This window comes from Lissotriton vulgaris, unplaced genomic scaffold, assembly GCF_964263255.1.
Source record: "Lissotriton vulgaris unplaced genomic scaffold, aLisVul1.2 SCAFFOLD_1672, whole genome shotgun sequence".
Lineage (NCBI taxonomy): Eukaryota > Metazoa > Chordata > Amphibia > Caudata > Salamandridae > Lissotriton > Lissotriton vulgaris.
The window spans coordinates 143,745-168,496 of NW_028252384.1; the positions used below are offsets into that span (position 1 = coordinate 143,745).

General features: G+C 43.7%; 1 protein-coding gene across 3 annotated transcripts in view; it reads left to right on the top strand.

The window, feature by feature from the left end:
• LOC147662579 (uncharacterized) overlaps positions 1 to 24,752 on the top strand; it is a 192,744-nt gene that overhangs the window by 25,731 nt on the left and 142,261 nt on the right. For 2 of the 3 annotated variants that reach the window (XM_086951066.1, XM_086951067.1), the window contains exon 2: positions 3,145 to 3,302. In XM_086951066.1, the coding sequence (XP_086807192.1) occupies positions 3,145 to 3,302 (158 nt within the window). Of the gene's footprint in view, positions 1 to 3,144; positions 3,303 to 24,752 lie in introns of those variants that run through there. The other variant, XM_086951068.1, reaches the window with a different exon arrangement.

Sequence of the window (24,752 nt, forward strand, 5' to 3'; positions counted from 1 at the left end):
TTGTGGTTTGTATAACCCCCAAGTCATCTGCCCGTTTAGCTGCTACAGAGGGGCCGATGGGTAATGGGAAGCCATTCAGAACATGGCTTCTCTTCCCTGTCCCAAACATTAAAAAAACTCCCCACCAGCCACCCAACCTACCACACTCTGTACCATCTTGTCCCCCTCCCCTCCTGACACTATGCCCTCTGCCCTCCCTCAGAGCAGAGAGACAGTGTGGCACTGAGAGGCTCGCAGAGAGGTCTGAGGGAGCAGCCTGGAATTCCTTCATGACATAGCAACTTTTGTTGTTGACTCCCTTCTCTCCTCAGTCTCTGGCTGCATTTCTTTCCATTTTACTTCTTCAGTTATTCCATAAACTGTTCTCCACATATATACAATTGTGTGGCTTGAATGTCTATTCTATACAAAGCGTTCTACTGGTCCCTAATATAAGGTGGGCTGCATTAACTGTAGAAGTGTGAGTTGTACAAAAGTGCAGGTCTGCTTGCAGAGAAGCAGTGGATATGCGCATCTACAGCAAAGCATCTGTAGATATGGACTTGTGCAGACCTGTTCTTTCTTGTGCATAAGAGTCGTGTAATGATTATTTATGCTAACCTATTAATAATCACCCTGGCAATAATCAGTGATTCTAACAGCTTAGTGCCACATCACAGATTCAGGACAAGAGCTTTCTGCAACTAGTCAAGTGCCAACAAACTTGAGGAATTTATCATTAAGTCATCATTTCAAAGGCTCTAACTCCTAACTTCTTCCTCAAGTTACCCGTAAATGCAGCATGAATGGTTTTCTGGAAGCCTGTGCAGTAATCTTGTTTGTGATTTACATGGAAGGATAGAGGCTTGAGCATCATTACTGCAGCTTACGGCATTAGTCCTTTTAGATGGGTAGGCAGGTTTCATATCGCTGGCTTCATACCACTCCGAGACAATATTCATTCACATATTGATTAACATTTGATATTTTCTGATTTTTATTTTTTCGATGAAATGTTATTGGTTTTTTTTAAGTTAGAAGAATCTCAGGCATTAACGACATGGTCTGGACAATCAGTAACTTTTTGTCCTCTCCCTTCTGACCCCCAAGCTGGATGAGACATCTAGACATAACCTTTCCATTAAAGAATTATTGTTGCATTAACTTCAGCACAGTAGTTGAAGGCATTGTATAGCTCAGCTTAATCAATCATTCACAAGTTGCAGGAATTTCAGTCATTTTGGACGAATATATAAAACCTATGCCTGTCTTACAGTTTATTTCTCATATTTATTTCCCAAGTCAAAAATTGTTTACACGGCCAACAGCGTCCAAAGTTTACCAGGCCAGTCTTGCATGGTCGAATAACTGCAGATTTGCATCTCTGTCTGCGCTTGTTTTAAAGATAAAATAGCTTAATTGTCTGAGCACCCACTCGGCCTGCTGGTCGTAGGTCTGAACAGTGGCTTGTCCAACTCAGCCTTTCATTGATTTGAGTACCATAGAACTGGGCACTAATAGCGCCTAGAAACAGGAATGGGTGTAGTGGGTGCAATATGTATTGTATTTTTAGATAGACCCACGTTATGCAACTTCATATCAGTATTTAAATGGTTAATCAAAAGTTAGCAATCGCAGGAGGATATGAAAATAGATTTTCAGACTCTGTTGGGGTTTACCTTATAAATATGAATTTCAGATTTGGATTTCACAAACTCTTCACGTGGACATTTTACAACGCTTGGCCCATTGAGATCCGCAGCTTAAAAAATGCACAAAACAAAACAGCGATCACATGAGGAAATTGCTGGTGTGCAATTGTACAAGAACCCAGCATTAATATGACAGCAACTGTACTATATGGAAAAAAATTATTTGGAAGAAATTGTGGTGTGGCAGTAAGATTTTAGAAAATATTCAGCATTTTCAAGCATTGTACCCTTGGAAATAGTTATATCGCAAGCAATCCATAAAATTGCAATAGAAATCTATTCATAACCTCAAAAATACGAATAAAATGTTGCAACTTTAATGTCAACTTTTCTTTTGAATTTTTTGTTCAAACCATTTTTTTCTTCCTGTCCCTTTTTTTCACCTTACATTTTATCTTTCTCCAGGGATTTCTTTTTCTGTCTCTTTTTTTCTAACAATATTTTCTTAGTTTCTTACTTGTTCTGGAAATCTCTGAACTAATATCCCCATTTTCCTATATATGTCTCGCACTTAGAGGTTTAGCTCCTATATACCTTCCTCATCAAAACCCTATCTTTCACTACTCCCTTTCAAATTAAGGTTTTACACATTTATAATCATGTCAATTTCGTGAAGGGATTGTCTCTGCTGCCTCTTTGAAGTCTCAATTCCCACCGCTGCATTTCACCCTAAGGTCGGCAGTATACTGTACCTCTACCTAGATTCTTCATAGAGGCCTATCATTTCCTTCTGTTTGTCTGCTTCCTTTAGCAGTTCTGGTGCATGGATGTTTGTCTTTATAAAGAGTGACACATTGCTGTCCCCTTACCTAAGAATGAGGCCAGATTTGGTGCTAATGAAGCCTTCTGATACTCTTACAACTGGTCCTTTAGACCGCTGGCTAATATTGCTTTGCTGTAGAACCAATCCATCTCCACTTCCACCTCTGCTGGCCTTGACTGTCTCTCTCTCTCTATGCTCCTGCATTATCTTGGTGATTTACTTTCCACTGAAGGTCCCTTGGCCTCTCGGCCTGTCTTGATCATCTCCTGGAAATCCTGCTTTCTCTCAGCTAGACTCTTCTTCGAACCTTTAGATAATTCTAGAGGTCTCTTTTACCATGTGACTGCTTTTTCCCTGTGTGTCTTTGCAATGTATCATTCTCGGTCTTCTTTCGTACCTATGCCAGCTTTAATCAAGTTGCCCGCTCTTCTCTCTGCCTTCCTCACTTTTGGCGTTTTCACTGCCATTCCATTCTTTTTCCTCTAAAAGCCATTCTCGTGGAAGGTTCAGGTCGACCACCCTCTGGATACCTTGTATAGATCTCGATCTCTGCCCAATTGTGTTTTTGCGTTTCTTTAACCATTTGGTGGTCTTGTATTATAGAATGAATTCTCCCTTCCCTAATGCTATTGTTAAGACTCCTGCATCAACATGATCATAAATTTAAATGATTGTGACGTTTCATTTCAGTAAACTTCAGAATGCAAAAAGAGACATAAAATGGCTCCACGGAGTGACGGGAGAATGGTTTGAGGAGATTCAGAGGAAGAAATTTCGGAATGACCCAGATGTGAGCAGCATTGTAAAGCAACCCCTTACATATCGGCTGAAGAAGACCAACAAAAATGGTGAGTCTGAAAAAGATTAGGAAACGGGTCTCTAACTTCACCTGGGTGGGTCTCCACAAAAAATGAAATGTACAGAAATTGCCTCCATTTTACCTCCACACAGATGCCTCAAAACGGCAATTTGGGTGTCATGAAAAAGCGCTGCAGTAAAAGGTTATTAGTTTCATGTTTAGACTTCTGTTTGAGTCCTCTCCATAATGTGTGATGCACAGGGATGGTGGCAGTTTTTATATTGAGTGTTTGTCCTTTTTAAATCTTCTCTAGATGCAGCTTATCCTGTTGTTCTTCATTTACCGGATGCTTCGTTTTGTTAGGTGAATGTTCCAGTATTCAGAAATCCATGTTGTCTAGTTTTTGTATGTGTGATAAGGCAAATTAGACAACTGGTTATTCTGTTTTTAGAAATATTTGGCTTTTGCCTGTGTTTAAGAATTTTCAAGTCAGTGGGTGACCTCTGTAGCATGGCTATGTAAGATATAACCCTGTCCATCAAACCAGTTTGTAGTGTGGCCAAGTATGTCTATTTGGCAGGGAGGCAGTGCCCAAGGGTGTGCCACTTTGGTGTGGTTGAGTATTTTACCACTACCACAAATTATTAAGTTACTCATTTAATTATACATTTTACTTTACGTAAATCTCGGTTGATGTGTACTCCTGCCATCTCCATAAAAATAAACATGTTGGTGCAGTAGCTCTTCGGGTATTAAAGTTCCAGGTGCATCTGCTGTCAGATTTCAGCTGTTCAGAACCTCTTCTATTTGTTATGTGCAGTTCTCATTCTAGTATGAGCGGTACATATTTGGTCCGATACTGTTTTGTTCAAATATTGCTATTAGATTAATTCTTAGGTTTTTCGTTTGTGTTGTAGTCTGTCTCCTATAGTAGTTTGTGTCTAACAGAAGTTAAATTGTATGCATATAATTTCGTACACAAATGAAGTAATTTGCTTAAGGTTGTTTTCCAAATGGTGAAAACGAATTCATTCGATTGTCTTTTTTAATCAAAATTGCCCATATCATGGTTTTACAAGTGGGTAAATGCCATTAATCTTGAAAATTGGTTATCTACTTGGCATGGAGGAGTGTCTAAGGGAGTGCCGACTTGGTGTGGTAGGAAGTTTTTTTCTCCACCTGAAATTGTTAAATTGGCAATTTTACTATACATTTTAGTTTACTAAAATCTCGGTTGATTGCTGTGTTTTCTGTCTAACGCACGTTAAATTGTATATATGTTATTTCATACTTGAATAAATTAATTTGCTTTCAATTAGTTTCCAAATGGTAGAAACTAATTCATTGTTTGTACTTTTTTTAACCAAAATTTCCCTTCTCATAGGTTTTTTAGGTCGAGCCTTGACTAAGCATGCGCTGTTTCTCAATCTGTTGTATACAATACTGGGCTGACAGAACACCCATTGGCTTTTTATTGGTGACTATGATTGTCCTTTCAAAAGGCTTGGCTGCGATTGGTCACTATCATTTCTTCGTCCCCCTTATCCTCCTTTGTTTCCTCCCAGCAGCAGCGCCTAACTTCGGCTATCCTCCGGTTTTTATCTTGATCCTTTAGTTTTCAGGGACTTTTTTTAAAATGGTTATTTATTTATGTATTTATTTATTTAAAGAGTTTTATATAGCACTGGCTAGAACATAAGGTTCCACATAGTTGAAAACTTACATCAGTTACAAGTTACCAAAGATACCAGTAAAAAAAATTAAGGAGCATAGAAGAAAAGGAAAATGGGGTGGGGAAGGGAGAGGGGGTAAGGGAAAAAGGTGTAGGGAATAGATACGACGGAGAGACGAAGGGAAAGTCTGCCCAAGGTCCGGCTGGGTAGGTGGCGGCCGAGGGGGAATCCGCAGCCCATCTCCTCTTCAGCTATCAGGTAGCTCCACCGGGCATCAGTCAAATAGCTAGGTCTCAACAGAAACACATTAAAGGGATAGAAGGCAAGAAGAAGGGAAAGAGGGTAGGGTGAAGGGATAGGAGGGGGGTATGACAGAGAAACAAAGGAACGTTTGCCCAATTCCCAGCTGGGTAGGTGACGGCCGAGGGGGATCCACAGCCCGTCTCCTCTTCAGCTAACAGGTAGCTCCACCGGGCATCAGTCAAATAGCAGGGTCTCCACGGTCGAGGGAAAGTTCAAAGTGAGCATGTCCTGGAGGGAGAGCAGGATCTAGGTCAGGTGAGGGATGTGGTTAAGATCTGGTAGATTACCAGATCTATTTTCCATGAGTGGTAGAGCATCATGGAGAGACCAACTGAGGCGGCCAACTTGAGGTCAGGCAGGGGGGTTGTGGCCTTGGTGTTAAATTTAGTCTTGAAGTCCGTCAGGTACGCTAACAGGTCTTCCTTGGCCAGCGCCATACCAGATTCAACACTCTCCTGGTCGCCCACCTGTTTTTTCTCCGCCGGTGTGAAGTAGTTTGACACCTTGGTTACGGCTATTTTAGGTGGCTTAGATGCGATCACTGCCCACCACCAGGGAGTCCCGGGCTGGTCAGATCTCCAGGGGATCCTTCTCAGTGTTGTGGGGATCAGTTGCGCTTGTAGAGAGGTGACTCTCGTGTGTGCCTAGGTCGTTCTTGGAGTCTGCCTAGGTCCTTCTTGGAGCCTGAAATGGTGGGTCTTCTCAAGGTAGAACTTAGCAGTGGCTCATGTCGGCCAGTTTAGGGTCAGGCAAGGGCTGTGTGTGTTACCATGTCTCACTGTACCTGGGCCTTCTTCAAATCCTTCTAAGACCTTTCAGGGTGCCTCAATAAAGCTCTACCTTTCCCCAGGCACTTTGGGGGTGTCTCCTGTGATATCTCCCGTGTGGGGGGGTTCCGACTGTCATTTTGGGGTCAGGTGGGCTGAAATGAGCACTGTCCCTCCCTTCCTGCAGCCGTTTTCTTAGTCCCCTCTCTCTCAGATGGCGAGGGATCAAGGTTGGTGAGACCCAGGGCGCTCCCAGCAGCCTACTCGCCCCCTCTGGACTCTGTCATTTGCCAGTAAGCCCTGGTGCATCTTAAGCATGCTCAGGAGGAGACCATCCTTCATGTCTCATAAAAGCCGCCATTGGTAAGTCAGGCAAGCCGGCGCCGATACACAAAGCCTCACTAAAATCGACATAAATGTTTGAAATACCTTGTCTTGTAGGGAACCGCCCGGTTCACTCCAGGGGGGTGAATGTGTTAAAATTGTTGGCCAGCATCAGCCGTTCGAGCAGCCGCCATTTTATACTTCTAAGCTCCAGTTTGCGTCGGAGAATCAAACACTGTTTTCGCTCAAATTAGGTCAGCACAATCCACTGTGAAGGCATCCCCTTGAACAGTGTACCTTCCGAAACCGGAAACTGTAGCCGAGGTGTAATTAGCAGTCGTCTACACTCCGGGAATCCAGCATATTGTCTCTATTCCGACGGAGAGACGGGATCAGGCCACTGAGTCACCGCCCCTCCGCCCCATCCCCATCATTAGTTAAATGCAATTAGTTACTTTGTAGATTACTTTTCTAACCACAGGACTGGATCCTAGATTCAGTCCCTGAACATGAGCTGTAAACAGTTAAGTAAAAGCGTTTCAGTTACAGAAGTGATTTTTAAGGAATATTATTGTATTTTAAAGGTTGACACTTGGAAACTTTTTCAGATGAAATTCCCAATGTTATCCTATGGAAGGAAATTCACTGTGCAGGTAAAGTATGTTCACATTACTTTTGTAATCCAGTACTGGACTCCTAGGTTCAGCACGGGGACCTCTGTCTAAAACAGGCAAGTAATTACGTTTTGGTAGTTGGTACGATTTTTAAAGAATATTTGTAGTTTGCAAAAATCGACAAAAGAAATTTCACAGAAAAACAGTCAATGGTTTCCTATGGAAAAAAATTAAGGTTACTGGTAAGTATGGTTAAAATTACTTTTCAGCGTTTGTGCTGGGCTAAAAGGTGCAGCACTGAGGTCTCTCCTGATAACAGGTGAGTAAATCGGAATTCGTTGTTCGGCTGATTTTAGGTGAATATTTTAAAGTTCAAAAACTCCTCACTTAGAAGAATTTCCAAGTGAAACCAGACAATGTTAGCCTATGGAAGAAAAGTGAGTTATCAGCTTTTAGGTAAGTACTCAAGTAGCAGAGTTAAGGTTCTGGGCATAGGCTCAGGGGTCTCCCAGGGTCAGGTAGGTACAGTTGGTACACCCTCAGTGGCACAGGGGCAGCCGGGTGCAGAGGTAGTTAGGCCCAATGTTATCCAATGAGGAAGGGGGCCTTCCTTTGTAGTGTTAGCAGTAAATGTTTTTAAAGAAATGCGCGCGCTGGGCATAAACTCAAGAAGGGGCCAAGAGGCCCAAGAGCTCACATTACAGAGTGCAGAATGCAGCATCCTGATCGCAAATTCACAAGCTCATTACATGCTGCAGGATTGCCTGATAAACCTGTATGTATTTCCATTCAGGTGGAATCCTGGGAGCACGTAATGAGCTTGTGAATTGTTTGTGACCGGGAGGCTGCATTCCTCACTCTGTAACATGAGCTCTTGGGTCTCTCAGCAACGTTTCCCAGACACAGAGGCATGTTTGTGTGACAATGTAAACACAAACAAGCATCTGCAATGCAATAGGTCTCGCACTTACGCGCTTTTGGCGTTGTAAATGACAATGCCTTTTATCTATGTTTTGGTTTTTAAAGCATAAATAAAAGGTATTGTCATTTAGAATGCCAATAGCTTACACTCTTGCAAATGCGAGACCTATTGCATTCCAAATGCTTGTTGCCTGTGTACATGCCATTAATCTACATTAACATTTCTACAAGGTTCTCAGGGATCCATTTTCTCTTCGCCCCAACCCTTCCCACAATCTGTCATTGGGTGACATATCACTTTTTTTACATTGCTGTTTTGGCGGTCATGCCCCAAGCCTCTACTTCCACTTTGAATTGCATTTGTCACTCCTTCTTTCCTTATCCTTCCCCCTCTTGTTCCTTCCTATCTCCCCTCTGTTTTCTTGGGCTCCGACTACTTCACATTTATTTTGTGGGGGTCTCCTCTATGCCCTCTTAATTCCCTTCTTGCCCTACTTGCATTTCCCTTTGTCTCCTAAGCTCTTTTTTGATGGTTGAATACTAAAACTGTTAACTAGGATTCACCACGGGACCCATTGTATACACTTTATTGATTGTATAAATATTTATTCTACCAATTCTCTGGGTTTAGCTATTATTTTCGACCAAACATTTCCTGCCGTTTTCTGTAATACTGGCCATCTATGTAAGCCTGCTTGATTTCTGTCTGACTGCATGTATGTTGTATGCAATAGCATTCTTGTGCGCAAGTACGAATGACTGCTCGTGTACATGTGTGTCTGGTTGTTTGTTATTTACAACAAGGGGTGGCGAGGGACAGAGTCTCTGAATTAAACAAACCTTTCTCACTGCTCCATCAGGATTCAAGCAAGCCGGGCCGAAGAGGCTGAAATGCCAGAAACCGGTCCCCGGTAGCTTGGCTCCTTTCTGGTAAAGAATTGGCTTGGTAGTTTAGTCTGCCCTGTTCCCATGATGCACTGGGCCAGGGACAGACTGATTTGCATATAGCCAGGTTCTGAGCTGGGATGGGGCAGTGAGATAAATAACGGTGATGGATCAAGCCCTGATCTTTGGACTGGGTAAGAGTGGTCTGCTCAATTCAGACACTCTGTTCATCACCACCCCCTTTTGTAAATCGATTTTGGCCACTATAGGTGTGGCAGGGTATACTCAGACATGAGTCCCTTTCTCACTGCTCCATCAGGATTCAAGCAAGCCGGGCCGAAGAGGCTGAAATGCCAGAAACCGGTCCCCGGTAGCTTGGCTCCTTTCTGGTAAAGAATTGGCTTGGTAGTTTAGTCTGCCCTGTTCCCATGATGCACTGGGCCAGGGACAGACTGATTTGCATATAGCCAGGTTCTGAGCTGGGATGGGGCAGTGAGATAAATAACGGTGATGGATCAAGCCCTGATCTTTGGACTGGGTAAGAGTGGTCTGCTCAATTCAGACACTCTGTTCATCACCACCCCCTTTTGTAAATCGATTTTGGCCACTATAGGTGTGGCAGGGTATACTCAGACATGAGTCCCTTTCTCACTGCTCCATCAGGATTCAAGCAAGCCGGGCCGAAGAGGCTGAAATGCCAGAAACCGGTCCCCGGTAGCTTGGCTCCTTTCTGGTAAAGAATTGGCTTGGTAGTTTAGTCTGCCCTGTTCCCATGATGCACTGGGCCAGGGACAGACTGATTTGCATATAGCCAGGTTCTGAGCTGGGATGGGGCAGTGAGATAAATAACGGTGATGGATCAAGCCCTGATCTTTGGACTGGGTAAGAGTGGTCTGCTCAATTCAGACACTCTGTTCATCACCACCCCCTTTTGTAAATCGATTTTGGCCACTATAGGTGTGGCAGGGTATACTCAGACATGAGTCCCTTTCTCACTGCTCCATCAGGATTCAAGCAAGCCGGGCCGAAGAGGCTGAAATGCCAGAAACCGGTCCCCGGTAGCTTGGCTCCTTTCTGGTAAAGAATTGGCTTGGTAGTTTAGTCTGCCCTGTTCCCATGATGCACTGGGCCAGGGACAGACTGATTTGCATATAGCCAGGTTCTGAGCTGGGATGGGGCAGTGAGATAAATAACGGTGATGGATCAAGCCCTGATCTTTGGACTGGGTAAGAGTGGTCTGCTCAATTCAGACACTCTGTTCATCACCACCCCCTTTTGTAAATCGATTTTGGCCACTATAGGTGTGGCAGGGTATACTCAGACATGAGTCCCTTTCTCACTGCTCCATCAGGATTCAAGCAAGCCGGGCCGAAGAGGCTGAAATGCCAGAAACCGGTCCCCGGTAGCTTGGCTCCTTTCTGGTAAAGAATTGGCTTGGTAGTTTAGTCTGCCCTGTTCCCATGATGCACTGGGCCAGGGACAGACTGATTTGCATATAGCCAGGTTCTGAGCTGGGATGGGGCAGTGAGATAAATAACGGTGATGGATCAAGCCCTGATCTTTGGACTGGGTAAGAGTGGTCTGCTCAATTCAGACACTCTGTTCATCACCACCCCCTTTTGTAAATCGATTTTGGCCACTATAGGTGTGGCAGGGTATACTCAGACATGAGTCCCTTTCTCACTGCTCCATCAGGATTCAAGCAAGCCGGGCCGAAGAGGCTGAAATGCCAGAAACCGGTCCCCGGTAGCTTGGCTCCTTTCTGGTAAAGAATTGGCTTGGTAGTTTAGTCTGCCCTGTTCCCATGATGCACTGGGCCAGGGACAGACTGATTTGCATATAGCCAGGTTCTGAGCTGGGATGGGGCAGTGAGATAAATAACGGTGATGGATCAAGCCCTGATCTTTGGACTGGGTAAGAGTGGTCTGCTCAATTCAGACACTCTGTTCATCACCACCCCCTTTTGTAAATCGATTTTGGCCACTATAGGTGTGGCAGGGTATACTCAGACATGAGTCCCTTTCTCACTGCTCCATCAGGATTCAAGCAAGCCGGGCCGAAGAGGCTGAAATGCCAGAAACCGGTCCCCGGTAGCTTGGCTCCTTTCTGGTAAAGAATTGGCTTGGTAGTTTAGTCTGCCCTGTTCCCATGATGCACTGGGCCAGGGACAGACTGATTTGCATATAGCCAGGTTCTGAGCTGGGATGGGGCAGTGAGATAAATAACGGTGATGGATCAAGCCCTGATCTTTGGACTGGGTAAGAGTGGTCTGCTCAATTCAGACACTCTGTTCATCACCACCCCCTTTTGTAAATCGATTTTGGCCACTATAGGTGTGGCAGGGTATACTCAGACATGAGTCCCTTTCTCACTGCTCCATCAGGATTCAAGCAAGCCGGGCCGAAGAGGCTGAAATGCCAGAAACCGGTCCCCGGTAGCTTGGCTCCTTTCTGGTAAAGAATTGGCTTGGTAGTTTAGTCTGCCCTGTTCCCATGATGCACTGGGCCAGGGACAGACTGATTTGCATATAGCCAGGTTCTGAGCTGGGATGGGGCAGTGAGATAAATAACGGTGATGGATCAAGCCCCGATCTTTGGACTGGGTAAGAGTGGTCTGCTCAATTCAGACACTCTGTTCATCACCACCCCCTTTTGTAAATCGATTTTGGCCACTATAGGTGTGGCAGGGTATACTCAGACATGAGTCCCTTTCTCACTGCTCCATCAGGATTCAAGCAAGCCGGGCCGAAGAGGCTGAAATGCCAGAAACCGGTCCCCGGTAGCTTGGCTCCTTTCTGGTAAAGAATTGGCTTGGTAGTTTAGTCTGCCCTGTTCCCATGATGCACTGGGCCAGGGACAGACTGATTTGCATATAGCCAGGTTCTGAGCTGGGATGGGGCAGTGAGATAAATAACGGTGATGGATCAAGCCCTGATCTTTGGACTGGGTAAGAGTGGTCTGCTCAATTCAGACACTCTGTTCATCACCACCCCCTTTTGTAAATCGATTTTGGCCACTATAGGTGTGGCAGGGTATACTCAGACATGAGTCCCTTTCTCACTGCTCCATCAGGATTCAAGCAAGCCGGGCCGAAGAGGCTGAAATGCCAGAAACCGGTCCCCGGTAGCTTGGCTCCTTTCTGGTAAAGAATTGGCTTGGTAGTTTAGTCTGCCCTGTTCCCATGATGCACTGGGCCAGGGACAGACTGATTTGCATATAGCCAGGTTCTGAGCTGGGATGGGGCAGTGAGATAAATAACGGTGATGGATCAAGCCCTGATCTTTGGACTGGGTAAGAGTGGTCTGCTCAATTCAGACACTCTGTTCATCACCACCCCCTTTTGTAAATCGATTTTGGCCACTATAGGTGTGGCAGGGTATACTCAGACATGAGTCCCTTTCTCACTGCTCCATCAGGATTCAAGCAAGCCGGGCCGAAGAGGCTGAAATGCCAGAAACCGGTCCCCGGTAGCTTGGCTCCTTTCTGGTAAAGAATTGGCTTGGTAGTTTAGTCTGCCCTGTTCCCATGATGCACTGGGCCAGGGACAGACTGATTTGCATATAGCCAGGTTCTGAGCTGGGATGGGGCAGTGAGATAAATAACGGTGATGGATCAAGCCCTGATCTTTGGACTGGGTAAGAGTGGTCTGCTCAATTCAGACACTCTGTTCATCACCACCCCCTTTTGTAAATCGATTTTGGCCACTATAGGTGTGGCAGGGTATACTCAGACATGAGTCCCTTTCTCACTGCTCCATCAGGATTCAAGCAAGCCGGGCCGAAGAGGCTGAAATGCCAGAAACCGGTCCCCGGTAGCTTGGCTCCTTTCTGGTAAAGAATTGGCTTGGTAGTTTAGTCTGCCCTGTTCCCATGATGCACTGGGCCAGGGACAGACTGATTTGCATATAGCCAGGTTCTGAGCTGGGATGGGGCAGTGAGATAAATAACGGTGATGGATCAAGCCCTGATCTTTGGACTGGGTAAGAGTGGTCTGCTCAATTCAGACACTCTGTTCATCACCACCCCCTTTTGTAAATCGATTTTGGCCACTATAGGTGTGGCAGGGTATACTCAGACATGAGTCCCTTTCTCACTGCTCCATCAGGATTCAAGCAAGCCGGGCCGAAGAGGCTGAAATGCCAGAAACCGGTCCCCGGTAGCTTGGCTCCTTTCTGGTAAAGAATTGGCTTGGTAGTTTAGTCTGCCCTGTTCCCATGATGCACTGGGCCAGGGACAGACTGATTTGCATATAGCCAGGTTCTGAGCTGGGATGGGGCAGTGAGATAAATAACGGTGATGGATCAAGCCCTGATCTTTGGACTGGGTAAGAGTGGTCTGCTCAATTCAGACACTCTGTTCATCACCACCCCCTTTTGTAAATCGATTTTGGCCACTATAGGTGTGGCAGGGTATACTCAGACATGAGTCCCTTTCTCACTGCTCCATCAGGATTCAAGCAAGCCGGGCCGAAGAGGCTGAAATGCCAGAAACCGGTCCCCGGTAGCTTGGCTCCTTTCTGGTAAAGAATTGGCTTGGTAGTTTAGTCTGCCCTGTTCCCATGATGCACTGGGCCAGGGACAGACTGATTTGCATATAGCCAGGTTCTGAGCTGGGATGGGGCAGTGAGATAAATAACGGTGATGGATCAAGCCCTGATCTTTGGACTGGGTAAGAGTGGTCTGCTCAATTCAGACACTCTGTTCATCACCACCCCCTTTTGTAAATTGGTTGTTTGTTAGCCTATCCATGCATGAAGACTATCTCCCCCTCTTCAGCTCAGTATAGACGCTGTTTCCAGTCTTGCACTTGATGGGGCCGGGTTAAACGTTCTAGATTTACTCTGGAACCCCTGGTTGTTTGATCGTTGATTCCTGCTTAAAAATGGGGAGGAATATCTTGTCCGAGTTGATTTCACAATTCCAGTAACCCATGACTCAGAAGAATCACTGACTCCAGGTTCTAAGTTTAGTTTATTACAAAGCAAAAAAAATTGGACATAAAAAACTCCTCAAGATGAGGATGTAAAAATACATCAGAACTAATACAAATCCAGGACGCAGATGATCACAGTGACCACATCAAGAGTATTCTTCATTTGAGGGTTGTAAGTAAAAAGCATTAGTCTGTCCCTACACTACAGCTAATGTGACATCCCTACATATTACTTCCCCAAGCAAGAGCAGAAAAAGGTGTCAGCGCGTGAAGACTTACTAAGAAGTGAACTCACATTGAATGGGTCAAGTAGCATAAAGCTACAGATCTCGTTCTAAGATGTTCCTACTCTCTCCATCAGATCTCCTCTCCTAACTCCATTTCCAGAGCACTGTCACTATTCCCAACATCAAAATCCTAGGACACACCATCACATCACACTATTGTCCCATGTGAATGTGAATGTGAATGTGAATAGGCTTTTATAGAGCGCACTTACACTCCAGGGAGCATCTTGGCGCTAGACATCACTGTCCTGAAAAAAGAAGGGGGGATGCTGCTTAAGGTTGATCATATTCATAGATCCTGGTCTATGAATAAAGTGTAGGTTAGATTAACGCTAAGCAGAGTGAGTCTTCGGCTTTAAAGATCCATGTTTTAAGCGTTTTACGAAACAGTTTTTCGGAATGGATCAAGCGCATTTGTGGTGGGAGCTTGTTCCAGGCTTTGGCTCCAAGTACTCCGATGGATTTTCCACCTTTTGTGGTTAGTCTAAACTTGGGAACTGCGGGTAGGTTTAGGTTGGATGATCTGAGTGACCGTGAGGGAGTGTATCTTCCAAACCTTTGGGACAGGTATGTCGGTCCCGACTGGTGGTAGGCTCTAAACGTGATGAGCAGGATTTTAAATAGCACTCTTTTGTGGATGGGTAACCAGTGCAGGGTTTTGAGTGCTTTTGAGACAGATGATTTCCTGGGTAGTCTTAGCACCAGGCGGGCGGCGGCGTTTTGAACCATCTGCAGCTTGTGCAGAACAGCTCTGTTTGAGCCTGCATAGATGCTGTTGCAGTAGTCTAAGCGGGATGTGATGAGGGCTACTGCCACAGTCTTTCTGGCTGTTAGGGGAAGGAGGTCGAAGAACCATCCAGCTAGACACCTCCTCGTAGGTAACATTCCAGTCGGTTTTGATACTCCCAGCCTCTGGCTCGATTACCTTGATTCCCAGGCCTTGTTCAGTGAGAAAGAACACTGTCCCACATTATCAGCACCACTTGTTCAAATGTACCTTCTCCTCCCTAAGCCTAACTCCTAAAACAAACGCGTTATTCTAACTAACAAAGATGAATTTCTCCACCTGCAACAGAAACGTAAAACTGAAAATATTCTACTTACACATGAACATTACAAGCACTTTGATGTAATCGAAGATAAAGGGTCATGGAAGCCATAATAGGTATTTACATAATAGGTATTTACAAATAGGTATTTTAATAGAAGCTGGTGTTCCCATTGAAGGCTCAGGAGCAACTGGCAGTAAGAGAATACAAGAGCACTAAATTGTATTGTGACATCAGCAAAGTTAGCATGTTCTATTTAAAGGGAAATGCAAGCAGTAACAAAATAAGAGAATACAACATATCCTCCATCCTTCCAGTCAAAAGTAAAAGAAACAAACAAAAGAAAGAAGAAAAAAACAATAAGCTACAAAGAACATATGCCCACACTTTCCATTCCCGAACTTAATGGCACACAAAATCTTGAAGATAACTGGGTTGCCTTCTGATCCTTTGAGGCAAAATACGGGTGTCACCACCAATGGTGTCTTCATTTTCATTCTTTCGCCCAGGAATTGAATGAGAGTGTAGACCACCGCAATTGTCACTTTGCGCTTTCTTGTAGAGAGCAACCCTCCTGAAATTCCAGTGTTCGCCGTTATAAAGCGCCACAAATTTGTCGTGGACTGACTTCATTTTGAATGGGCCTCTGAATTTGGTTAGACCCAAACCTACACGACCAGGTTTAACTTTTACCCAATCATTTGCTGCTAATCTTTTCTCATTCAACCTATCACAAACCTTAGATGTACCACCACCCAAATCCGCCAATCCAATGCACTCTTTTATCCAAGCTGGAACTAGTTTGGTACCAGCTAACCGTCCCCTCATCATGTCGAACGGAACTTTACCGGTAACACCGTTCACCGTTGTCCTATACGCCCAAACTAAGTCATTAGCCATGTTTCTTACACACCCACCAGAACTCACAGCCATCTGGATGGCACCCTTCACCATTCTGTTAGCCCTCTCAACTATACCATTCCCCTGTGGATTGTACAGTGAGGTCCGGGTGTGAACAATACCACACGCATCCAGAAATTTCACCATATCCTCTGAAACCAATTGGGTTCCATTGTCAGTAATGAGTCTAACAGGGTAACCCTCTTCCCTGAAAACTTCAGACAACAAGTTGATCGTGGATTTTGATGTTATCTCTTTTGTAAATTTCACCACCAACCACTTTAAAGTTACATCAATCAAAACAAACCCTAATCTCATGTCCTGACTCAAAGAGTAAAAAGGACCAATAAAGTCAAGGCAAACAGTATGCCAGGCCAAATTCGGATTATCAATTTTCCCAACATCGCCCTGACATCCAACTCTCAATCTCTTCTCACTCTCGAAGCACTCTGCGCACTTCTCAACCCACTCAGAGACCTGCTGGTCCATACCTGGCCACCAGAAGAACTCTCTAATTCTCCTCTTCGTAAGAGATTGCCCAAGGTGTCCCTCGTGTGCCAACTTAAACAAGACAAACCTTAATTCCTGAGGCAGAATGAATTTGTCATCCTTCATGATAACATATCCCTCAACGTCTAAAATGGATAAATCCTCTAAAATCTTCACATAAGGACGTACACCCAAAGGTAGGGTACTCTCTGTCCTAGAACCTTTCACAATCAATTCACTCACACACCTCAACACCTCATCATTGGCCATACAAGAGTTCCATTTGCTCTTGTTGATAGCACCAGTGCAAATATCCACCAATTCATCTATAGCTGCTACAGATCCTTCCGATTGCATAGCTTCAACACCCAATTTGTCTACAACCTCCCAAGGTAAGGGAAGCCTAGACAAGCCATCCGCCTGAGAATTCTTCCACCCAGGAATATATTCCACCCTATACAAGAACTCATGAAGTCTAGCAGCTAATCTAGCTAACCTCGCTGACCCTTTTCATGCACCACCCGGAGACAGCAATTTGAGCAACGGTTTATGGTCTGTCAACATCCTAATCTCAAATCCCCACAAGTACATTCTGAAGTACTCACAGCCCCAAGCGGCTGCCAACGCCTCGCGTTCAATAATAGAATAATTCCTTTCTGAACTGGTAAGTGTCCTTGACGCAAAAGCTACTGTCTTCAAACCTGAATCATGTTCCTGTGCTAACACTGCACCAATACCAACGGCGCTGGCATCAACAGTCAACACCGACTTCAGCTTAGTATCAAATGGGGTTAAGATTTTAGCCTCACATATCGCCTTCTTGATGTTAACAAAACACTCATCCTGCTTATTACCCCATACAAACTTGCACCCCTTCCTTAGTAACAACTTAATCTTCTCTGTCCTTGCTGCAAAATTCTCCACAAACTTCACATAGTATTCAATAAGACCAAGGAATGATCTTAATTGATCTTTGTCACAGGGTGCAGGTGCCTTCCTTATTGGCTCTAAAAGATCCCTCTTGGGCCTCACACCACTTGCAGAGAGTGTGTAGCCCAAATACTCTACTTCCTCTACCGCAAATGTGCACTTCTATTTCCTTAAGGTTAATCCTGACTGCTCCATCCTATTCAGAACCTCCTTCAAAATCTGATTGTGCTGCTCAATCGTCTCTCCAAACAAAAGAACGTCATCCTGAAAGTACACAACGTTACTTATCCCCTTCAAAACTGATCCCATCATCCTCTGAAAAACCCCTGCCGCAGAAGCGAGACCAAAGGGCATACGGGTAAACTGGTAAACCCCTTCAGTAGTGATAAATGCAGTCAAAGCCTTAGAATCCTTGTGCAACTTTATTCGATGGTACACACTTCGTCAATCCAGTTTCGAAAAAAACCTACCACCCTTTAATGACAAAATTAATTTGTTGATATTTGGTAGTGGAAAATTATCCACAACAATATTCTGATTAAGTGTGCCAAGATCCACACAGAATCTAAATTTGCCATCCGATTTGGTCGTGATCACAACTGGCGAAACCCAAGGTGAAATTTCTAACTGTTCAATAACACCGTGCTCAAGCATGTCATCTAGCATCTTCCTCACTTCTTGTCTTGCTATAAATGGCACTTTCCTCACTTTGTGCTGCATCGGAACTGCATCCTCTCTAAGTACAATCTTATGTACGTACCCTTTCAATTCACCAATATGTTCAGCAAACAAGTCTGGCATGCCTTCAACTATCATTTCAGCAGTCATCTCAGCTACAACCATCACCTGCTGTGTTGCTCTAGGATCAATGACAATGTGAAGGTCATACTGGTGACCCCAGCCCAATATTGCTGGTCCAGAACTAGCAACGTACACTTTCCCATTAACAGATCATCCCTGAAACCTAATCTCAGCTTCCATGTACCCCAACAAATTAATACACTCTCCTTGGTATCCACAAGAATTGATGTCCTTAGGTAACAAAACAGTTCCCTCCCAATTCTCCTTGAATAAGGATTCTGGAACTATTGTCCAAAACGAACCTGGGTCAACAATCAGTTCAACAACTTTATTATTAATGTTGAAGTTAGCTTTAGGCCTATTTTTCCTTCCAGGTTCCATTGGTTGCGCATTCACCTCATCTAAACATAATATTTTATCCGCACCTTCCACATTGTCTTGCACACTCATCCCACACTTCACTTCAATAATCGCTACCTTGTCACTATGTGACGTTTTGCACATCCTCGAGAAGTGACCCCTCTTTCCACACTTCCTACATTCTTTATCGATAGCAAAGCAACGCTTATAATCTGCACCGTGATAGGTGCTGCCACACCTGCTACACATCCTCACTTGAGATCTCCCTTTCTCCCCACTGTTGTATCCTCCTGAATTTCTTTTTTCAATGTTGTCATTTGCTTCAAATCCCTTTTTGTTTATTACAGCAACTTCACTTTGTGCAACAGACGAGACTGACCCATCCCCACTCTCTCTCGCAGTCTCTTTCTTCTCCATTTCTTTCATACACGCAGTAGATTCCTCAACAACCTTGGCTATGTCCATCGCTGCTTGCAGAGTGGGATTTTTTGCTGCCCAAAGTTTTTCCTGCATTTTCTTGGTTTTACATTGAACGATCATTCGATCTCTTATCATCTCGTCCCTCATTTCTCCAAAATTGCACTTTAAAGAAAGTTCTCGTAATCTAGTCACAAATTGGTCAACAGACTCCTCAGCTCTCTGCGGTTGAGTATAAAACTTATGTCTCGCCATGACAATATTCACCTCTTTTGAATATTGTTTCTTCATTCTTGCTTTAGCCTCCGTATAAACATTGTTAATTGCTCTACCATCTTGGCTCAAACCCACCGGTAAGTATTTGAAAGCATGCTGTCCTTCTTTTCCAAGAACACTTAAAAGTAATGCTTTTTTTCTTGTAGCGCTAAAGTCTTTACCATCAAGAGCTTCTATGTAGTTTTCGAATTATCAATCCATTCATCCCACTCTATGGGTGGTTCTCCGCTTTGTTGTAGGAACATAGGAGGTGCAATTACACTTGGATTCTCCATAGTATTTCCGATCAATATTTCACACAAGAGCACCTTCAAGTATTTTCAATAAAGTTCTCAAACTCTCAATATAAATGTATTCCACTGTGAGCTTCCACAAAAGAAAAAATGTGTTTCATTCACTTCAAATGTAGTTTATTTTGAGAAACGCGGCACACCAGAGCACTTTCAAGTATATTCAATAAAGTTCTCAAACTCTCAATATAAATGTATTCCACAGTGAGCTTCCACAAAAGTAAAAAATGTATTTCATTCACTTCAAGTGTAGTTTATTCTGAGAAACGCGATGAACAATTTTCTCAAAAATTTATTTCCTACCTCACGCCAGCTCGTCCGGTTGCTAGGTAACCAAAATTGCATCCAAAATGGCCGCACGTTTTTCACGCTGGCAACACGTTCCTGTCGTTGTACATGCTTAGCTTGGATGCGCATGCGTGTCAGAACTACGTGACAGAACAACAATGGATGCGCGCTACTAGACGTTCAGACAGGAGCTCGTGAGTAAGTTTATTTAAAAAATGCTCCGTTGACTCTCGTCGAGTTGGTGAATGAAACAGGCAGATTAAGTATTAACTTTTAAACTTGAATTTTACACTGACTTCGTTCTCGCATTTACAGTAAAAGTTAATAAAAGTAACAGTCACAATATAAAAACATGCTCACCAGAAGGTATTTGTTGAAAGGCTGAAAGGCTCTTGTCCTTTTTTAACAACTGAACATCTCCTTCAAAATCCTTGTTTAAGTAAATGACCGTATTTTCAGAACAACTCCTACAAAACCCTTTTTTTCTGGATAAGAAGATATTTTCTTTTCCACGCGTTTTTCTTGGTTCTTTTTCCACCAGTCGAGTTCTCTTCACTTAACTCACTCTGCACTTCACTTGCTCCATAAGCCAATCGTCGCCATCTGATGTAATCGAAGATAAAGGGTCATGGAAGCCATAAAGGTAGTTAAGGTATTTTAATAGAAGTACAGAGTAGAAGCTGGTGTTCCCATTGAAGGCTCAGGAGCAAATGGCAGTAAGAGAATACAAGAGCACTAAGTTGCATCATGACATCAGCAAAGTTAGAATGTTCTATTTAAAGGGAAATGCAAGCAGTAACAAAATACGAGAATACAACACACTTCAATTTTGAGAGCCAGGGAAAAAATAAACATGAAGCCTACAAAATCAGCTAACATAAGAATCAATATGAGACTACATTTATCACACATGTACATGAACATTATTACTGGGCATGTTTAAATCAGTGCGTTACACGTCAGTAAATTGATTTCTCATTAGCCATTGATAAAAAGTACATTAAGGTTTCACCATGTAGAAAAGGATTACAATGTTAATTTCTCCACGTATGAAATCTATCACTCCACTTTACACGTTATTACAGTACACATTCTAATAACCAAATGTCAACACGATAAAAGAATATATGCAGGTGCAAACTACTTGTGATTATAATGCACCCCTACAAATTGAAGAGCACAATCGCGCTATATCAGGCTTTTGTGTGAAAGCCTAATGCATTAAGGGATTTGCCTTGTTTTGCTTCTGTTGAACTAATTCGACTAACATACCTGAAATCAGTGATTTATAGGTGAAAAGCTCAGGACTGGAGGCAGTGTCTGTAATGACCTAGAGTGAGGAGGTCCCCTTATGCATGGATAAATGCCTGGTCACCGGTATGTGGTGTGGTGCTGAATTGGCTTACATAAGCAGGTAGTGATGGCACAGACTACCTCTGACCAACACAAATGTTTGTAAGTTCATAGACACAAAGGGCTTTCTGACGCCACAGAGGCCTCTCATGCTCTAGTTACTGGAAGCACTACTGAGGCGCTCGACCACTGTGACAGCAGCAGTGTCAATCAGAGAACATTCAGTGAGGTACCTGGGCAGAGTCCGCATTCAGTTCACCTGCACTTGTATCAGTATATTTCTTTGGAAGCCCTGCTTCGGTCTGGGATGCTGTGTCTGGATTTCTGGACTCCTTCAGCTGGTCAATGCAGCAGAAGGGCATGACAGCAGAGCTATAGCAGTGGCCTTTGTTGTTCCTAGCCCGGAGAAAATGTCATTGAGAATCTAGGGTTCTGGATCCGGGTTAAACATCACTTGAATCAGCTCTTACTTGAGTTAGATGATCGCCAATTTTTATTTCTAAGTCCAAGAAAACTTTTGCCATGAGGCAAACACAGTAGCGGCCCGTCGAAGGAGTGCCGTGGAGTGGGGAGGGGCAGGGTGGGATGGTAGTAAACTCTGACTCAAGGCCCACCGGAGAAATGTAAAGAAATGAATAAATACAACGAATTTCATTGCACACGCTAAAATGCCAAATGTGTTTCAGTGCGCGCAATGACATTATTTTTATTTATTTATCTCTTTACATTACTCCGGTCGACATGAGCTGGAGTTTACTACCCCACACCCTACCCTCCCCCGGCCCGGCCCGCCCCACCGCGGCACTCCCTCCACGGGCTGTTACTGCAAACCTCCTCCCACATGACCCCATGGCCTATTGCAGCGTGGCCTGAACCTTATCCTAGTGAAGCTTTAAAAAATCTACAAAGGCACTCGGGCCTAATTATGAGTTGAGAGCTTATCCCTAATGGAATGGAAACAGGATTACCATTGTTGCAAAGCTCGCGCCCTCTGGGTTCTCACCGGACACATTTGGACTATAAATGCAGGGCTGGACTGACCCTACCGGGCACCCGGCGTTTACCCGGAGGGCAGGCAGGGTGGGTGCCGGTTTTAATCCTGTTGGGACCAGTCTTGTTGCTGAAGTTCTGAAGGCTGCATTTCAGCCTGTATCGCTCATAACTAATGCAAAAACAAATAGTTTAAAGAGCGCTGCAGAAGCATTAGTGTGTGGGTGGTTCCTGTCTCCTGCGGGGTCGCCATTGGCGCTGACCTTCAGGGCTTTGGTGCCGGCTGTGGGGGTGAGGGGCCTGCTGTTGCTTGGCTGAGACAGTCAAGTACATACATAAGGACTCTTCAAAATGTAAAACAATGTTTGTATTTTAAATATTATCTTTGCAAGGGAAAGTTTAGTATATTAAATATATCATCGCATTAGAAATGACAGGTTCTAATCATGATTTTTTAATTGTTCATGCCCCACCATCATCCTGAAGGCAATGCTACTAGTGAACGAAGAGAAAGTCTGTCTTTTGTCCCCTATACATGGCATAGGGTCTTACTATAGAATAGAGAGTAAAATTCTACTCTTTTGCTTTTTGTGCAGAGCTCCCTCCAAACTGATGTATTTGAAGGAGCTCTCATGTGATGACAAAGGAAAAGGAGGCACCGAAAAAATAGTAATTGTCTAGGATCACACAGTGTGGTCTAGGGGAAGCAGGGATTGATGCAAAGTTTTTGAGCAATTCAGCCACTACGTGCTTATCTCATTTGCTCTCCCATTTTAGATCAAAGCTTAAGGGTTTGTGGTTAATCCTTTGAAGTGCTAAATCAGTGAACTGTGTTAAATACACCCAGGCTATGCATGCTTCAAAAGGATTAATGGTAGCAGTGTTTAAGGAAGGTGACCATATAATGCAGAACCTGAAATGAAAACCAGCACCACCCATGGTCAGTGCATTGAGACCATTTGCTCTACATAGCCAAAAGTCTTTAGCCTCCATCATCCATCCTCTAATGCATTCATCCACCCACTATTCACCATCCAACTATTCATTCATAGACCCATGCATCCCTGTCCCCAGTTTCCTTTCATCCATTCAATGATTGGACAATGTTCGATAATGAAAAATGTTTTGTAAAACACGCAGTACTGGCAATTCTTTTAAAAAATATATTCTTGTAGGGAAACCTTCCCATACCGTTCTTGCAGTAGTCGGGTGCGCTCGCCCAGCTTGCATGTTACATGCAGAAAGGGGGCTGGTCTGACAAAATTTGCCAGGGCTGCTTTTAGTTCCCAGTCCCGTCCTGATGGAAAGGAGAGGGAATAGTCCTCAGAATAAAGGATAAAACACAGAAGATTGTGCGTTGACACAGATTTTTACAGTTGTTCCTCATTCTGATGACAAACTCTAAATACTACAGTATCCTTATTTCAACAGAAAGACATTCCCAGCTGTGAAAACCAGCATGCTCTTATGAGGGTCTAAGTATAGGGTCTTTCATTTTTCTATTCCCCTCTAGACTTCAAAAGGTCTCTCTTAATAATGATTATTAACTGCTTCCATGTTCAAGTCCTATAAAACGGACAGACTGGCTTTTTAAAATCTGATTTCTTCATTTTTATACATTAACATTGTGATATTTAAGTTTCAAAAGCTTTATTCAACAGTAAGTCATAAAAGCACATACAGTACACAAACTATCACAATACACAATAAATAGTACATAAACAATACACAGAATTAAAACATTATTAAATTCCATTTAGTTACTATCGAATCAAGGAAACTATTAAAATTCATATTTGATACTTTAAAATTACTTCCTGAATTAAAAAACATCTTAAAAATTACAATAGTTCCTTATGGTTAACTAGCAGCAGGAGACAAAGTGCGTATGCGGATAATCCAAACCCATCTTAAAAATGTAGCTAGTGCAATGGCTATAGGTGGGGGGCAATCAGAACCTAATATTCTTAAAGCTACAATATGCCTCACGGTACATTGAAGCTTTAACATTGTGGTATTTAGTTAATGCATACTTGGTATTTCTTCACCCGCGTTTGTCTGGCCTGTGACTTCACCAGCTCTTGAATACATTGCGCTGTGGTTATCTTGCATATTCTTTATTCGGCACATACTGCCATAGAGGTACACATGATACAATTCACATGAGAACATTTAAACAAAATCGATAAAGTCCTTAACAATAGTAAAAATCATTGATAAACATGACTCCTATAACAGCTTGATCCAAAAACATCACTAGTCATGGAACTTTACAGTGTGGCTAGAGCCATTGGCTTGCATTTCTGGGTTCCAGTAGCCCCTCATTAGGGAGGGTCAATAAATTGGAGAGTAGGGCTTAAAAGTTCTACAAATCTCATTACTAAGAACAATAGACAATGCAGGTCAGATCTCAGGGCCCACCATTACCCTGCCTGAGTCTCATATGTGCCTATTGATTCCTACAGACCCCAGCGCCTGTGGTGAGGTGATACCTAGTGGCCTCAAAGGAGCCTTTGGCCCTCATTTATCCAAGAATACCCTCATTTGTGGTGCTGCCTGTGAAAGCTGCCTACAGTGTGGGCGGTCTGTAGCATCTCCTCCACATCTAGCCTACCAGTGACTTCATCACACCCACGCTGAGTGCACTGCACT